Source organism: Moschus berezovskii, chromosome 15 (genome assembly GCF_049115385.1).
Source record: "Moschus berezovskii isolate FMDL1 chromosome 15, NW_MosBer_1.0, whole genome shotgun sequence".
Lineage (NCBI taxonomy): Eukaryota > Metazoa > Chordata > Mammalia > Artiodactyla > Moschidae > Moschus > Moschus berezovskii.
The window spans coordinates 54941559-54954892 of record NC_142474.1 but is presented as its reverse complement, the minus strand read 5'-3'; the positions used below and the strand labels follow the sequence as shown (position 1 = coordinate 54954892).

Genomic DNA, 13334 nt, shown 5'->3' with positions numbered 1-13334 from the left:
GGAACAGTGGAGAAATGAGTAGAAAAGGCTTTGGTTCCATTGTACAAATAGCAATGTGGAGCCCAACCAGCTTCACACCAGATTCCACCTTCCCTGCATGCACATAAGGGGCACCAAAAACTAGGGCAGAGAATGCACATGTATTTTCCTAGTTGTCTGACTTAACGCTTACAAAATCATTTCTGTGTCTGACTCCACCCCTAGCCTGATTATATGCCCTGTTTTAGAGAAAGGTAAAGACCACCTTACCAGGTAACCGGATGGGCTTCCAGGGGGCAGAGTTTGGCACGTAGGCATGCTTTGTGGCTGTGACAATCAGCTGACTGCCCAGCTTATACTGGAATTTGATGAAGGCAACGCCATCTGTTCCCGAGGTACCAGAAGCAATGGAGACCTGGTTGGTGAAAATCTCAATGAGCGCATCAGGGACAGGCTGATGGGTGCTGGCATCACTGATGTGGACCTTCAGGGTGACCTCTGGAAGAAGGACAGAGCAACAAAGAACTGGTTATTAACTGGGGAACTCTAACAGTGATTCTGTAATAACAGCAAAGGGAGGTAGAAAGTATTCATGGGATATGCTTAGATAATCTAGACTGAGGACTTTTCTGGTGGTCCAATGGTTAAGACTTCGTGCATCCAATGCAGAGTGCACAAGTTGGATCCCTGGTGGGGGAACTGAGATCCCGCAGGTGCAGCCAAAAAATTTCTTTAATTAGAAAAAAAAAATTCTAGATCTACATCCAAAATATAAACTGTTTTAACCAGAAACGTTCTCTTCTTAGCAATTCTTTTTTACTTTACATGATTCCTTATCCTCTTCAAAACCACTGCCTATAACAAACTCCTTTCCTCCTGGCTCCTCCCAGCTCCCCTCAACAATAATTGAGAGAGAAATCTCTATTCCTTTAAGACACTGTGCAACAAACACAATGCTTTCTGATCCTGCCCAGTGTTGCTGGTAAACACAGCCTAAGCAAGGCTCAGGCTGCTACACAAGGATCCTGCAGGCACTAAGATTTGCAGCAAAATTGTTCAACAGTCTGTGATGAACATGGATGTATACAACTCAGGGTTGCTGTGCTTATAATCATGAAGACATGACTGAAAAGTAGTCCCTGCACACAGTACAACCAAGGGGGTGGGCAGACTATCTAAGCAAGTAATTTGAAAAAGATACACACATATATTCGGTTTGGTCGCTCAGTCGTGTCTGACTCTTTGCGACCCCATGAATCGCAGCATGCCAGGCCTCCCTGTCCATCACCAACTCCCAGAGTTCACTCAAACTCATATCCATCGAGTCGGTAGTGCCATCCATATACTGCTGCTGCTGCTAAGTCACTTCAGTCGTGTCCGACTCTGTGTGACCCCATAGACGGAAGCCCACCAGGCTCCCCCGTCCCTGGGATTCTCCAGGCAAGAACACTGGAGTGGGTTGCCATTTCCTTCTCCAATGTGTGAAAGTGAAAAGTGAAAGTGAAGTCGCTCAGTCGTGTCCGACCCTTAGCGACCCCACGGACTGCAGCCTACCAGGCTGCTCCATCCATGGGATTTTCTAGGCAAGAGTGCTGGAGTGGCTTGCCATTGCCTTCTCCGCATCCATACACTATTATGTATCAAATAGATCATTAATGAGAATCTAGTAAGGAGTTTATCGCTCAGGGAACTATACTCAGTGCTCTGTGGTAACTTAAATGGGAAGGACATCCAAAAAAGAGGGGATTATCTGTATGCATGCAGCTGATTCACTTTGCTGTACAGTAGAAATTAACATAACATCTTAAAGCAACTACATTCCAATAAAAATTAAGTAAAAAAAGAAAAGCGTTTTCTTATAATCAATGCCCTGGGTTCTACCACTTGAATTTCTTCTAATATAGGAAGCCTAGTATATATTCTGCAATTATATACCTTGAAAAAGATTATTTAGCGACTTCTTTTGGTGTAACCGGATGTGAAAACACATTATTGTGATTAGGTAATTATTACAGACTACTGGGGTGTCATATGTATTAAAATTTTGCAATTTGTTTTATTTATATGAATAAAGAACAGCAGGAACAGCCCACCCATTCGGTAGGTCTAGATTTAGCTCATATTTTAAAAATTAGACTTTATTTTTAAAAGCAGTTTTAGGTTCACAGCAAAATTGACTGAAAGTTACAGAAATGTCCCACTGGGGTATCATTTTTATAGAAGCACTTATATTATCCATTCAACCGCAAACAAGATTATTCCCATTAAAAGACAAACAGGGGAGTGACCTTATCATCAGGTGGGGCAGTTCAGTTAAGTCGCTCAGTCTTGTCTGAATCTTTGCGACCCCATGGACTGCAGCACACCGGGCTTCCCTGTCTATCACTAATTCCTGGAGCTTGCTTAAACTCATGTCCATCAAGTCAATGATGCCATCCAACTATCTCACCCTCTGAGAAGAGGTGGGGCACTACATACTATTTATTTACCTCATTTTGCAGAGAAAAGCAAGACCCTATAAATGGCCCTAGACCTAAATACACAGTAAGATCTACTCCTGGGGATATATCCAGAGAAAATTCTAATTTGAAAAGATACATGCACCTCAGTGTTCATAGCAGCACTATTTACAGTAGGCAGGACATGGAAGCAACCTGAATATCCATCAACAGATGGATAAAAAAGATGTGGTATATATATACAGTGGACTGTTACTTAGCCATAAGAAAGAATGAAATAACGTCATCTAGAGTAACATGAATGAGAGATAATCATATTAAGTGAGGTAAGTCAGAAAAAGAAAGACCAACACCATACAATATCACTTGGAGAAGGAAATGGAGACCCACTCCAATATTCTTGCTTGGAGAATTCCATGGACAGAAGAGCCTGGTGAGCTACCGTCCATGGGGTTGCAGAGTCAGACACAACTGAGCAACTAATACACTTTCATCACTTATATGTGGAATCTAAAATATGACACAAATGAACTTATTTACAAAACAGAAACAGACTCACAGACATAGAGAACAGACTTACAGTTACCAAAGGGGAAGGTGTGGGAGAGGGATAAATTAGGAGTTTGGGATTGACAGATACAAACTACTATATATAAAATAGATAAACAGCAAGGTTCTACTGTATAGTACCCAGAACTATATTCAATATCCTGTAATAAACCATACTGGAAATATATACACACACACTGAATCATATTGCTATACAACAGAAACTAACACAACATTGTAAATCAACTATACTTCCATAAAAAAAACATTATCCTGAGTATGTCTGTAAGGGTGATTTGGAGGAGATGAACATTTAACTGAGTAAAGCAGATCACCCTCTTTCATGTGGGTGGGCCTTGTCCAATCAGCTGAAGGCCTGAAGAGAACAAAAAGTCCCCTCAGAGTAGAGGGAGACTTCCTCTTGCCCACCAGCCTCTGAACATTGGCATTTCTGCTTGCAGACTTGAACTGAATGTCAGCTCTTCCTGATCTCAAGTCTACCCGTGTTTGAACTAGAACTATACCATCATCTCTCCAGGACATCTGGTTTGCTGGCTTACCCTTTAGACCTTGGGACTTGCCAGCCTCCATGATCATGTTAGCCAGTTCCTTAGAATAAATCTCTTCCTATAGGCACATACATCTCATTGGCTCTGTTCTCTGGAGAACCCTGAATACCACTGCATCCATCATGGGTTCCAATTCTGCAGCGCATGGTGGGTGGACCCTGGGAGTGTATGCTCAGACCCCCTTCTTGTTTCACACTCTTACTCAGCATTATTTCATGATCAGGAATTCAGTTATCGCCTCTACAGCATGTTTCTCAAATTCTCATGGACCAGTGGTAGAATCAAGAGGGAAAAAACAAGTGCTCAGGAATTCTTCCTCCCCTATAATTCAGAACTCCTTTACTCTTGGCAGATTTGAAAAGTTTGACTCTGTGGGCAAAAAACCAAGTCATTTTCAAAGAGCGTTATCTGCTTGGTGGGTAGAACACTAAACATTATCTTTTAGTCCAGCATGATCTTTTCATCATCTCCTATCTGCCACAGACTTAGAACTAAAGGAGACAAGTCTGTTTCAAATTGCTGGTTGGAGAGCAGGCACCCACACAGCAAGTTTACAGCAAACACCACAGCAGGAGCAAGAGGAAGGAATTGCAGTGCACCCTTCACAGGTGCACAGTACTTAGCAGAACTGCCTGTAGACACCGAGGGGCCATGCCTCCTCTCCTCCCCTTTTATCTTCAAATAGTAATTTATGTCTTTAGTTTTTTCCCACAAATGATGGAAGACATTTACTTCATAACTTCTCATGCCAACTCTACAATCAACATTCTTCATCTTTCCTACAGTCACAGCCCCTTCTGTAGGTCTCACCAGGAACACAGCTGGGAGGACCAAGCTCATCTCAGTCTAAACAGCCACCAAGCCTCGGTTTCACAACTACTGGAAAAAGATCTGACTTATCATGGAAGGAAAAGTGAAATCTATGGGCTCCATCGTTCTCTCTCTTTTTTTTTTTATGGTTTCTTTCTGTGAAGTTTCTGGCTTCCTCTGTCCATTTTTCATGCTTTTTTATACTCCCTCAAATTGGCCTTGATGCTGGGATTTTAATATTTTTCTTCCCTTTTGGTGAAGGGAAGAAAAACCCACCTCGCTGGGAACCCAGTGTTTGCTGGGTTGGCCCATCAGGCTCTGTGGAAAGAAAATCCATTTCCACCAGCATATCAAGCACAGGCTTTCAGTCGAAGCTGCCCAAATGCCCTGTGCTGCTGACCATCAGGGAGAGCAGCAGAAAAGCGAGTCACTGGACTCAGTCTCCAGCGCTGTGATTAGTTATATTTAACTCAAATTCAGGGGAGTCACAACAGCTTCCCATCTCTTATGTCAAAATATAAAAAATTAGTCATTTGAAAATATTTTCTAAATGGGAGGTTATTTTTAAAACATTACCTGACCTTTGCTTGAAGAGATTCTGCTCCATACTACTTGGTGCTAACTTTTAACAATATCTGTATATTTATAGAATTGCCACTTCTTTATACAGCAAATATAGGTATATCCTGAGCTGGCCATGTAAAGGGGCAGTTTTCTATCCACTTACTTCTTTTGGAAATATGAAAGGTTTATCTTACTGTGTAAGATATCTGATAAAACAAGAATGCATTTTATTTTAGTGTTTTCTTGTAATTTATTTTCTCTGGAGTCATAGAGTGCATTTGTATCTTACATTGTTCAATTTTATTTTCTTCTTAAAATTTAGTGAATTGTATGAATGTGCATTCTCATGTATAATCATGTTAGTTCACATGTTTGTAAGATTACTATACTGTAAGATGAAACATGTATTTTTCTTTGTTTTTTTATGTATCATTTGTGTGAGAAGTATAATAAATCTATTACAGTAGAGTACTATATAGCCAATTGTGTTAGGTGGGTACCTAGAATAATTCTGTTGGGCTTATGAAAAAATTTGGCTTATGAATGCGCTCTCAGAATGGAACTCATTCATATGTAGGGGACTCATTGTACTTTTCCTTTGTTTTTCAACAGTTTGATTAAAAAAAAAATTAGTGAATCATATCCTTTAAACAAATTATATATTTTCTAAAAGAGACATATCTATAACATTATAGACTGTGTAATATTGTTACTGAAATACAAGTCGGTGTGCCCAATGCACAGAAAGGCCAAACAATACTAAAACATCAGAGTGTGGAGGGCTGCGCAAGAAGACAGGTGGCTCATGCCTTAAAAACCGCAAATTCCCCGAAAGCTCTCAGCGAAGCCCTTTTCTAGGAAAGGTGAGGGAGGTGAGGGCTGCGTTGTAAACTTCTTGGTGTCTGAGCGTTTGTTCCTGAGGTCAGGTCACAGTCAGCTAACATTCCTGTAAAACTCCACCACGCCAATGTTACTCTGTTTTGACAAGAAAGGTCCCAAGGTATGACTTTCATCCTGTGAGGTCCAGTCCTGGCTGAGAGGAAGAAGATCTAGGCTGGTGGCTTCCTCAGGCCAGGTCCCCAGACGCTGTCCAGCTGTTATGGCTTAGGGAGCCAGGCACCCAGGACCCAACTGGCTTTCAGGCTCCTCAGGCAGCCCAAATGGCGGGGGCTGGGTCCCACAGACTGTGTCCTATGCAGATGGCCACTGCCATGAGGTCATAGAGGTGGGGATGGGGGAGAGGGTCACTGCAGCCTCAAGGCCTGGGTCTGGCCATTGGGTGGTCTTGGCGAGAACTCTGGAGCCCTGTAGACGCAGCCCCCGGCCAGTTCCCTGGGCCCCTTGCTCATCTGCTGGCCCAACGGTGAGTGAGCTGGAGGGCCCAAGGAGAAGGCTTGCATCCACTTCTTACCTCTTTCTCTGCTTGACAACTACTACTCCACAGGCTCTGCACACAGAATATTCTCTCACCTCAACCCCTTGTGTCTGTCCTTCTCATACCTGAACTTATGTCTTGGCAGAGCTGTCAGGATCTCTGGTGCCATAAACCAGTGGATTCTTCTCCTTTCCCATAAGAGATATATAAAGAGGACAGAACTGCAGATCATTTCGTTAATTACACTTTCTAAGCAACAACACCAAATTGCCAAGAACGTAGAAATACACGATAAACATTCACAGAAGTACAGCAATTAAAGAAGCTATGATAATGTACATAGAAAACATGACATATACATGTATGACATATTTTTTTTCAAGTGATAAGATGCCTTCTCTCCCTGTACTTGAAGCACTCCATAATGGAAATAGAAAATGCAATACTCAAATACAAACAACCTGCTATGATTTTTTGAATGAAGATGCTGTTAAGTCTGTCTATTCACCAGTAAGTTAAATGGCAGAAGTCATTCTCTGCTATTATACCTGGTAAAAAATGAGGCTTTCTGAGGCTGCTTCCACACACAGGTTATGCTGTAAAAGCAACTTTAAAGTGATTATACTCTTGCAACTAATCAAGGGTTTATTTAGGGTAAACATCCCAGAATAAACCAAAAACTACTGCTGGATTTACCTGATTCAACTGTACAACTTACATATATAAACAAGTACTCCCAAGCAAAATAATTTAACTGGGTTTCTATGATTGCACCTAAAAGTTATCTGACAGCAAATGACACTGACACAATCCCAATCTTTTTAAATGACAGCAGAAATCATGTCAATGTAGCTTTAGAAGTACTATATGAAAATATAATTGCTTATCTTGGGGGAAACTTTTCTGAAAAAATTCAAACCAATTTAAAATAAAAGAATGCTTTAACTCTTCAAAGAAATCAGAATTGAAGCAGTTATTGAACACCAAAATGATACTAAATATATCGAAAAGAAAAAGCTTCAGTTCCAGTTTTTAAGAACTTTCCCATAAAAATCGATGCACATATATAAATCTAACAGAGCATCCTTGTTTTCCTCAGATATGAAAGAGAAAGTGTTAGTCACTCAGTCGTGTCAGACTCTTTGCAACCCCATGGACTGTAGCCCAAAGGCAATGCCAAAGAATGCTCAAACCACCGCACAACTGCATTCATCTCACACGCTAGTAAAGTAATGCTTAAAATTCTCCAAGACAGGCTTCAGCAATAAGTGAACTGTGAACTTCCAGATGCTCAAGCTGGTTTTAGAAAAGGCAGAGGAACCAGAGATCAAATTGCCAACATCCGCTGGATCATGGAGAAAGCAAGAGGTTCCAGGAAAACTTCTATTTCTGCTTCATTGACTATGCCAAAGCCTTTGACTGTGTGGATCACAATAAACTGTGGAAAATTCTGAAAGAGATGGGAATACCAGACCACCTGACCTGCCTCTTGAGAAACCTGTATGCAGGTCAGGAAGCAACAGTTAGAACTGGACATGGAACAACAGACTGGTTCCAAATAGGAAAAGGAGTACGTCAAGGCAGTATATTGTCACCCTGCTTATTTAACTTATATGCAGAGTACATCATGAGAAACACTAGGCTGGAGGAAGCATGAGCTGGAATCAAGATTGCTGGGAGAAATATCAATGACCTCAGATATGCAGATGACACCACCCTTATGGCAGAAAGTGAAGAAGAACTAAAGAGCCTCTTGATGAAAGTGAAAGAGGAGAGTGAAAAAGTTGGCTTAAAGCTCAACATTCAGAAAACTAAGATCATGGCATCCGGTCCCAGCACTTCATGGCAAATAGATGGGGAAACAGTGGAAACAGTGGCCGACTTTATTTTTCTGGGATCCCAAATCACTGCAGATGGTGATTGCAGCCATGAAATTAAAAGACGCTTACTCCTTGGAAGGAAAGTTATGACCAACCTAGACAGCATATTAAAAAGCAGAGACATTACTTTGCCAACAAAGGTCCATCCAGTCAAGGCTATGGTTTTTCCAGTGGTCATGTATGGATGTGAGAGTTGGACTGTGAAGAAAGCTGATCACTGAAGAATTGATGCTTTTGAACTGTGGTGTTGGAGAAGACTCTTGAGAGTCCCTTGGACTGCAAGGAGATCCAACCAGTCCATCCTAAAGAAGATCAGTCCTGGGTGTTCATTGGAAGGACTGATGTTGAAGCTGAAACTCCAATACTTTGGCCACCTGATGTGAAGAGCTGAGTCATTTGAAAAGACCCTGATGCTGGGAAAGATTGAGGGCAGGAGGAGAAGCGGATGACAGAGGATGAGATGGTTGGATGGCATCACCGACTCAATGGACATGGGTTTGGATGGGCTCCGGGATTGGTGATGGACAGGAAGGCCTGGCGTGCTACAGTTCATGGGGTCGCAAAGAGTCAGACACAACTGAGCGACTGAACTGGACTGTAGCCCGCCAGGCTCCCCTGTCCATGGGATTTCCCAGGCAGAAATACTGGAGTGGGTTGCCATTCCTGTCTCCAGAGGGATTTTCCTGACCCAGGAATTGAACCCAGGTCTCCTGCATTGCAGGCGGATTATTTACCATCTAAGCCACTATGGGAAAAATATATTATGACTACAACAGAGAAGTGTAAATATGGTAACTTTTTCTCTAAGCTTCATACAATCTCCTTCACAGTTAAAGAAACGAATAGTGATGATGCAACACTGCAGTGACAAGAGAACCCGGAGGGATTTGTAAGGAAATCACTATAAGCAACCACTTGAAGAAGACTTCGGTTTTACTGGTATTTTAAGCTTTTCACAAAGGTACAAAGTCCCCTTAAGAGAATTTGGAAGAATCTGCAAACTGTGAAGTTAATGAGCAACATTAAGCATGTCTATAAAATTAACATACACACCACAGCCAAGATTTAAAGATGTGTTGGAAGATGTTCATGGAATTGTTGCCAAGGGAACCTGGTGGAGGAAAAATTCTCTCTCTGTGTGTGTATGTCTTTCCAGATCACCTTATATCTAAGGATATGCACTTTTAATAGTTTGTCCAGGTCTCAGTCAAGAGCAAAATTACACGGCATTTCTTTTGAATAAGAAGCTTTCAGATGTTTATTATTTAAAAAAATTTTTTTAGCAAGTCATTTCTCTCTCTAGGAAGAGACCAGTTAGAAAGTGCTAAATGGTGCTAGTTGTGAGGAAGCTGACATGAATTGCTTTTAGAATTTTTTAAAAGGGGCAAAAAAGGAAACCAAAGAGACTTGTTGGAAGGTTGTGAATAGTCCAAGTGTGTGAGGCTTGTTGGCATTTGAAATGTCACTACTGAAAGATAAAGATACAAGATCAAAACATGAGAGACAAAGGTCCTTGAAGCAGCTGTGGTCAGAGCAATGGTTAAATTACACACATGCGTTTCTCTTTCCAGAGAAACAGAGTTACTTAACAAGCTGCTGCTTCTGCTGCAAAGTTCCTTCAGTCTGTCCGACTCTGTGCGACCCCACAGACGGAAATCCACCAGGCTCCCCTGTCCCTGGGATTCTCCAGGCAAGAACACTGGAGTGGGTTGCCATTTCCTTCTCCAATGCATGAAAGTGAAAAGTGAAAGGGAAGTTGCTCAGTCCTGTCCGACTCTTCGCGACCCCATGGACTGCAGCCCACCAGGCTCCTCCGCCCGTGGGATTTTCCAGGCAAGAGTACTGGAGTGGGTTGCCGTTGCCTTCTCTGACTTAACAAGCTAGAGTGGACCTATTATTAAAATTTTCTTTTCAGAACTGTAAATGGAAAGTAATCTTTAAAAATTGTATAGAAATGAAAAATTAAAAAATAAAATTCTTAGAAATTCTATATATATACCCATAAAATTTTTTCTTTTCTGTTTTAGATGAAGCTTAATTACTAGGGTGCTTTAGGGTCTTGGATATGAACTATGGGGGGGGGGTGGCAGTGCTGGGAGGGCGGGAGGTACGGGGGGCATGTACAGAACATGTTTCACAGCCAAATCATCTGGGGTCAGCTTCCAGGCTCCTCATTTCAGAGTTTTGTGGTCTCAGTCAAGTCCGTCAGCCTCTTTTGAGTCTCCATTCCTTTTTTTTTGTTTACTTTGATTAATAAGTAAACAAGCAAATAAATTCCAGAATCTGAGAAACATAAAGGCGGAGAGAAACATGTTTGTTCTCATAGTCTCCAGGAGACAAACTAAGTACTATGTTTCTAGAATATTTGTCCTGGGAAATCTCTATAGGTTGCCATATCCCGGGACTCAGGTGAGGAGGCTAATGAAAAGTGGTCAAGGGTCTAATTTTGCAGCATCCAGATGGGTAGACTGTGCTCTGAGAAGGGGAAAATTGGAGGCATGGCATCCCAAAGTACCGTAGCTAATCAGCATGAGGGAGGTCAGGAAAGGAACGAGCTGGCAAGACTTTAGCCCTCATGAGTCTCCATTTCTTCATCCATATACCAGGGGTTCCAACTGCCTTGAAAACATTGTAGGATTCATAGGAGAAGAACGGGGATGATGTATGTAAGGTGTCTGTGGGCACAAGATCATTCCTGATTTTGCCGCCTTGCCAGTGTTCCTCTAACTTTACCTGGTGAAACAAAATCTCAAAACCACCCCTCACACCGCTTCCTCCTCCAAAAGCCTCTCAATGGAAGAAAAATGAAAAAGGAAAGACGTTTTTCATTGCAGTGCGTTTTGCAGAGCACAGGGCTTGGGGCTCTGACCACCTGGATTTGTCTCTCTTCTCTCCACTTACTGCTCTGTGCTCTTAACTGGAGTTTTCCCATCTGTAAAAAAATGCAGGAGATGCCCCCCATAACTCTGAGAGCTGCCATGAGACGGTAAGTGTAAGGGGCTGGCATGCAGCACAGCACATGGTGAAGGTTCATGAGCTTTCTCTTTCCCAACATCTGACTCTGAAACAAGGATCGTCAAAGGTTTTTAGGAAGTTTATAAATGCCTTCTTCAAAAGGTTCAAGCAAGGAGCTGACTACGGCTGACTGTGGTTTGTGGAAGACACTCTTTCTCCTTCACACCCATCACTGACAATTCCCAAGGACACAGAGAGCTGGAGGGGTGGCAGAAGTTGTTAATGTTCTGCTGAACATGAATTCTCATGGGCTCCCGCATTTCTGCACATTTCATGAGCCAGGCACTGACTACCAGTGGTTGTGGACTGTCTCTTCAAGGATGTTTATTTAAATGGTGGAGATGGTGTGGAGAAAAGGGAGCCCTCCTACACTCTTGGTGGGAATGTAATTTGGTGCAACCATTATGGAGAACAGTATGGAGGTTATTCAGAAAACTAAAAATAGAATTACCATATGATTCAGCAAGCCCACTCCTGGGCATATACTCAGACAAAACTATAATTTGAAAAAGATACATGCACCACTATGTTCATAGCAGCACTATTCACAGTAGACAAACATGGAAACAACCCAAATGTCCTTAGACAGATGAATGGATAAAATGCAGGACATATATACAATGGAATACTACTCAGCCATAAAAAAGAACAAAATAATGCCATTTACAGCAACAAGGATGTACCTGGAGATTATCATACTAAGTGAAGTCAGAAAGAGAAAGAGAAATAACATATGATATCATTTATATGTGGAATGTAAAATATGGCACAAATATGCTTCAGGCACAACTGAAGCAACTTAGCACAGGCTTCTCTCCTGTAACATAACCTATCTCATGTACACGTATCACTGGACCCTCTCTGAGTTGCCCTCTAGGAAAAGCATAAGGATGAGATTGCTGATCCTCTGGCAATGCTACTGCTGTGAGTCTTTGATTCCAAAATGTGTTTTTTTTGTGTGTGCATGTTAATTCGCTTTAGACTTGTCCAACTCTTTGCAACGCTATGGACTGCAGCCAGCCAGGCTCTTATCCGTGGGATTCTCCAGGCAAAAATACTGGAGGGGATTGCCATGTCCTCCTCCAGGGGATCTTCCAAACTCAGGGATCAAACCTGGGTCTCTTATGTCTCCAGGACTGGCAGGCAGGTTCTTTACCATTAGCGCCACCTGGGAAACCCTGTGTCTTCTTCCAGCATCTATAAAACCACAGCTGACTAGCTTACTAGCTGACAAGGAGAGCAGACTCTCAGTCCCTTTCCAATTTTTTTTTTAAATACTGTAGATATCAATTATATTTTATTTATTTATTTCTTTGACTGCAGGCCATGAAGGATCTTAGTTCCCCTGACCAGGAATAGAACTTGTGCCCCCTACAATGGAAGCACAGTTTTAACCATGGAACCACCAGGGAGTCCCCCTTTTACAGTTCTTGACAGCCACTCAGGAATCCAAGGAAGCCCAGAAATTGTGAAAGTACTGAGGCTAGGATCCTGTGAGAGGGGGCGGGAGAGTCAGAGAAAAAACAACCGAGACAAGACAGCCCCAGGCTTGGGTAGTGCCTTTTGACTTAGGAAGGTTCTTTTTAACTAGCACGTTTTTAAATTCTAAAATAACCCTCTATCAGGAAGGACCAAGGTTTCCCTTTTGTCTTGGCAAATCCTAATCATTCCCACACCTCTACACCTACTCCCACCTAGCCACCACTCTGCTGCACTAAATTTCTAGGGTTATTCCAATATGTTCTACACTGGCACAGCCTTCCCTGCAGGACAAGAGGGAGAAGCAGAATCTGAGGAGTTTACCCTCCAAGCATTATGATGCAGTGTGTATTCCTGGGTCAGGAAGATTCCCTGGAGGAGGGCATGGCACCCTACTCCAGTATTCTTGCCTAGAGAATCCCCATGGACAGAGGAGCCTGGCGGGCTACAGTCCATGGGGTGCAAAGAGTCAGACACGATTGAGCAACTTGGCACAGCATGCATGTATTTATTTTCAAAGGACTGATCATTTAAGCTCCCTTTTAAACTTTAAGAGCTGAAAAGTCCTATTTATGTCATCACAAGCAAAAACTGAGGAATGCCATGAAAATTCTGTTAATTAGCTGCTATCCATTTAACATTTGAAAATGTACAT

At 42.2% G+C, this 13334-nt stretch overlaps 1 protein-coding gene across 1 annotated transcript in view; it reads right to left on the bottom strand.

Moving 5' to 3' along the window:
• Window positions 1–13334, bottom strand: part of FAM171A1 (family with sequence similarity 171 member A1) — a 127459-nt gene that overhangs the window by 56146 nt on the left and 57979 nt on the right. The window contains exon 2 of the mRNA XM_055429245.2: window positions 250–477. Coding sequence (XP_055285220.2) covers window positions 250–477 — 228 coding nt within the window. The remainder of the gene's footprint in view (window positions 1–249; window positions 478–13334) is intronic.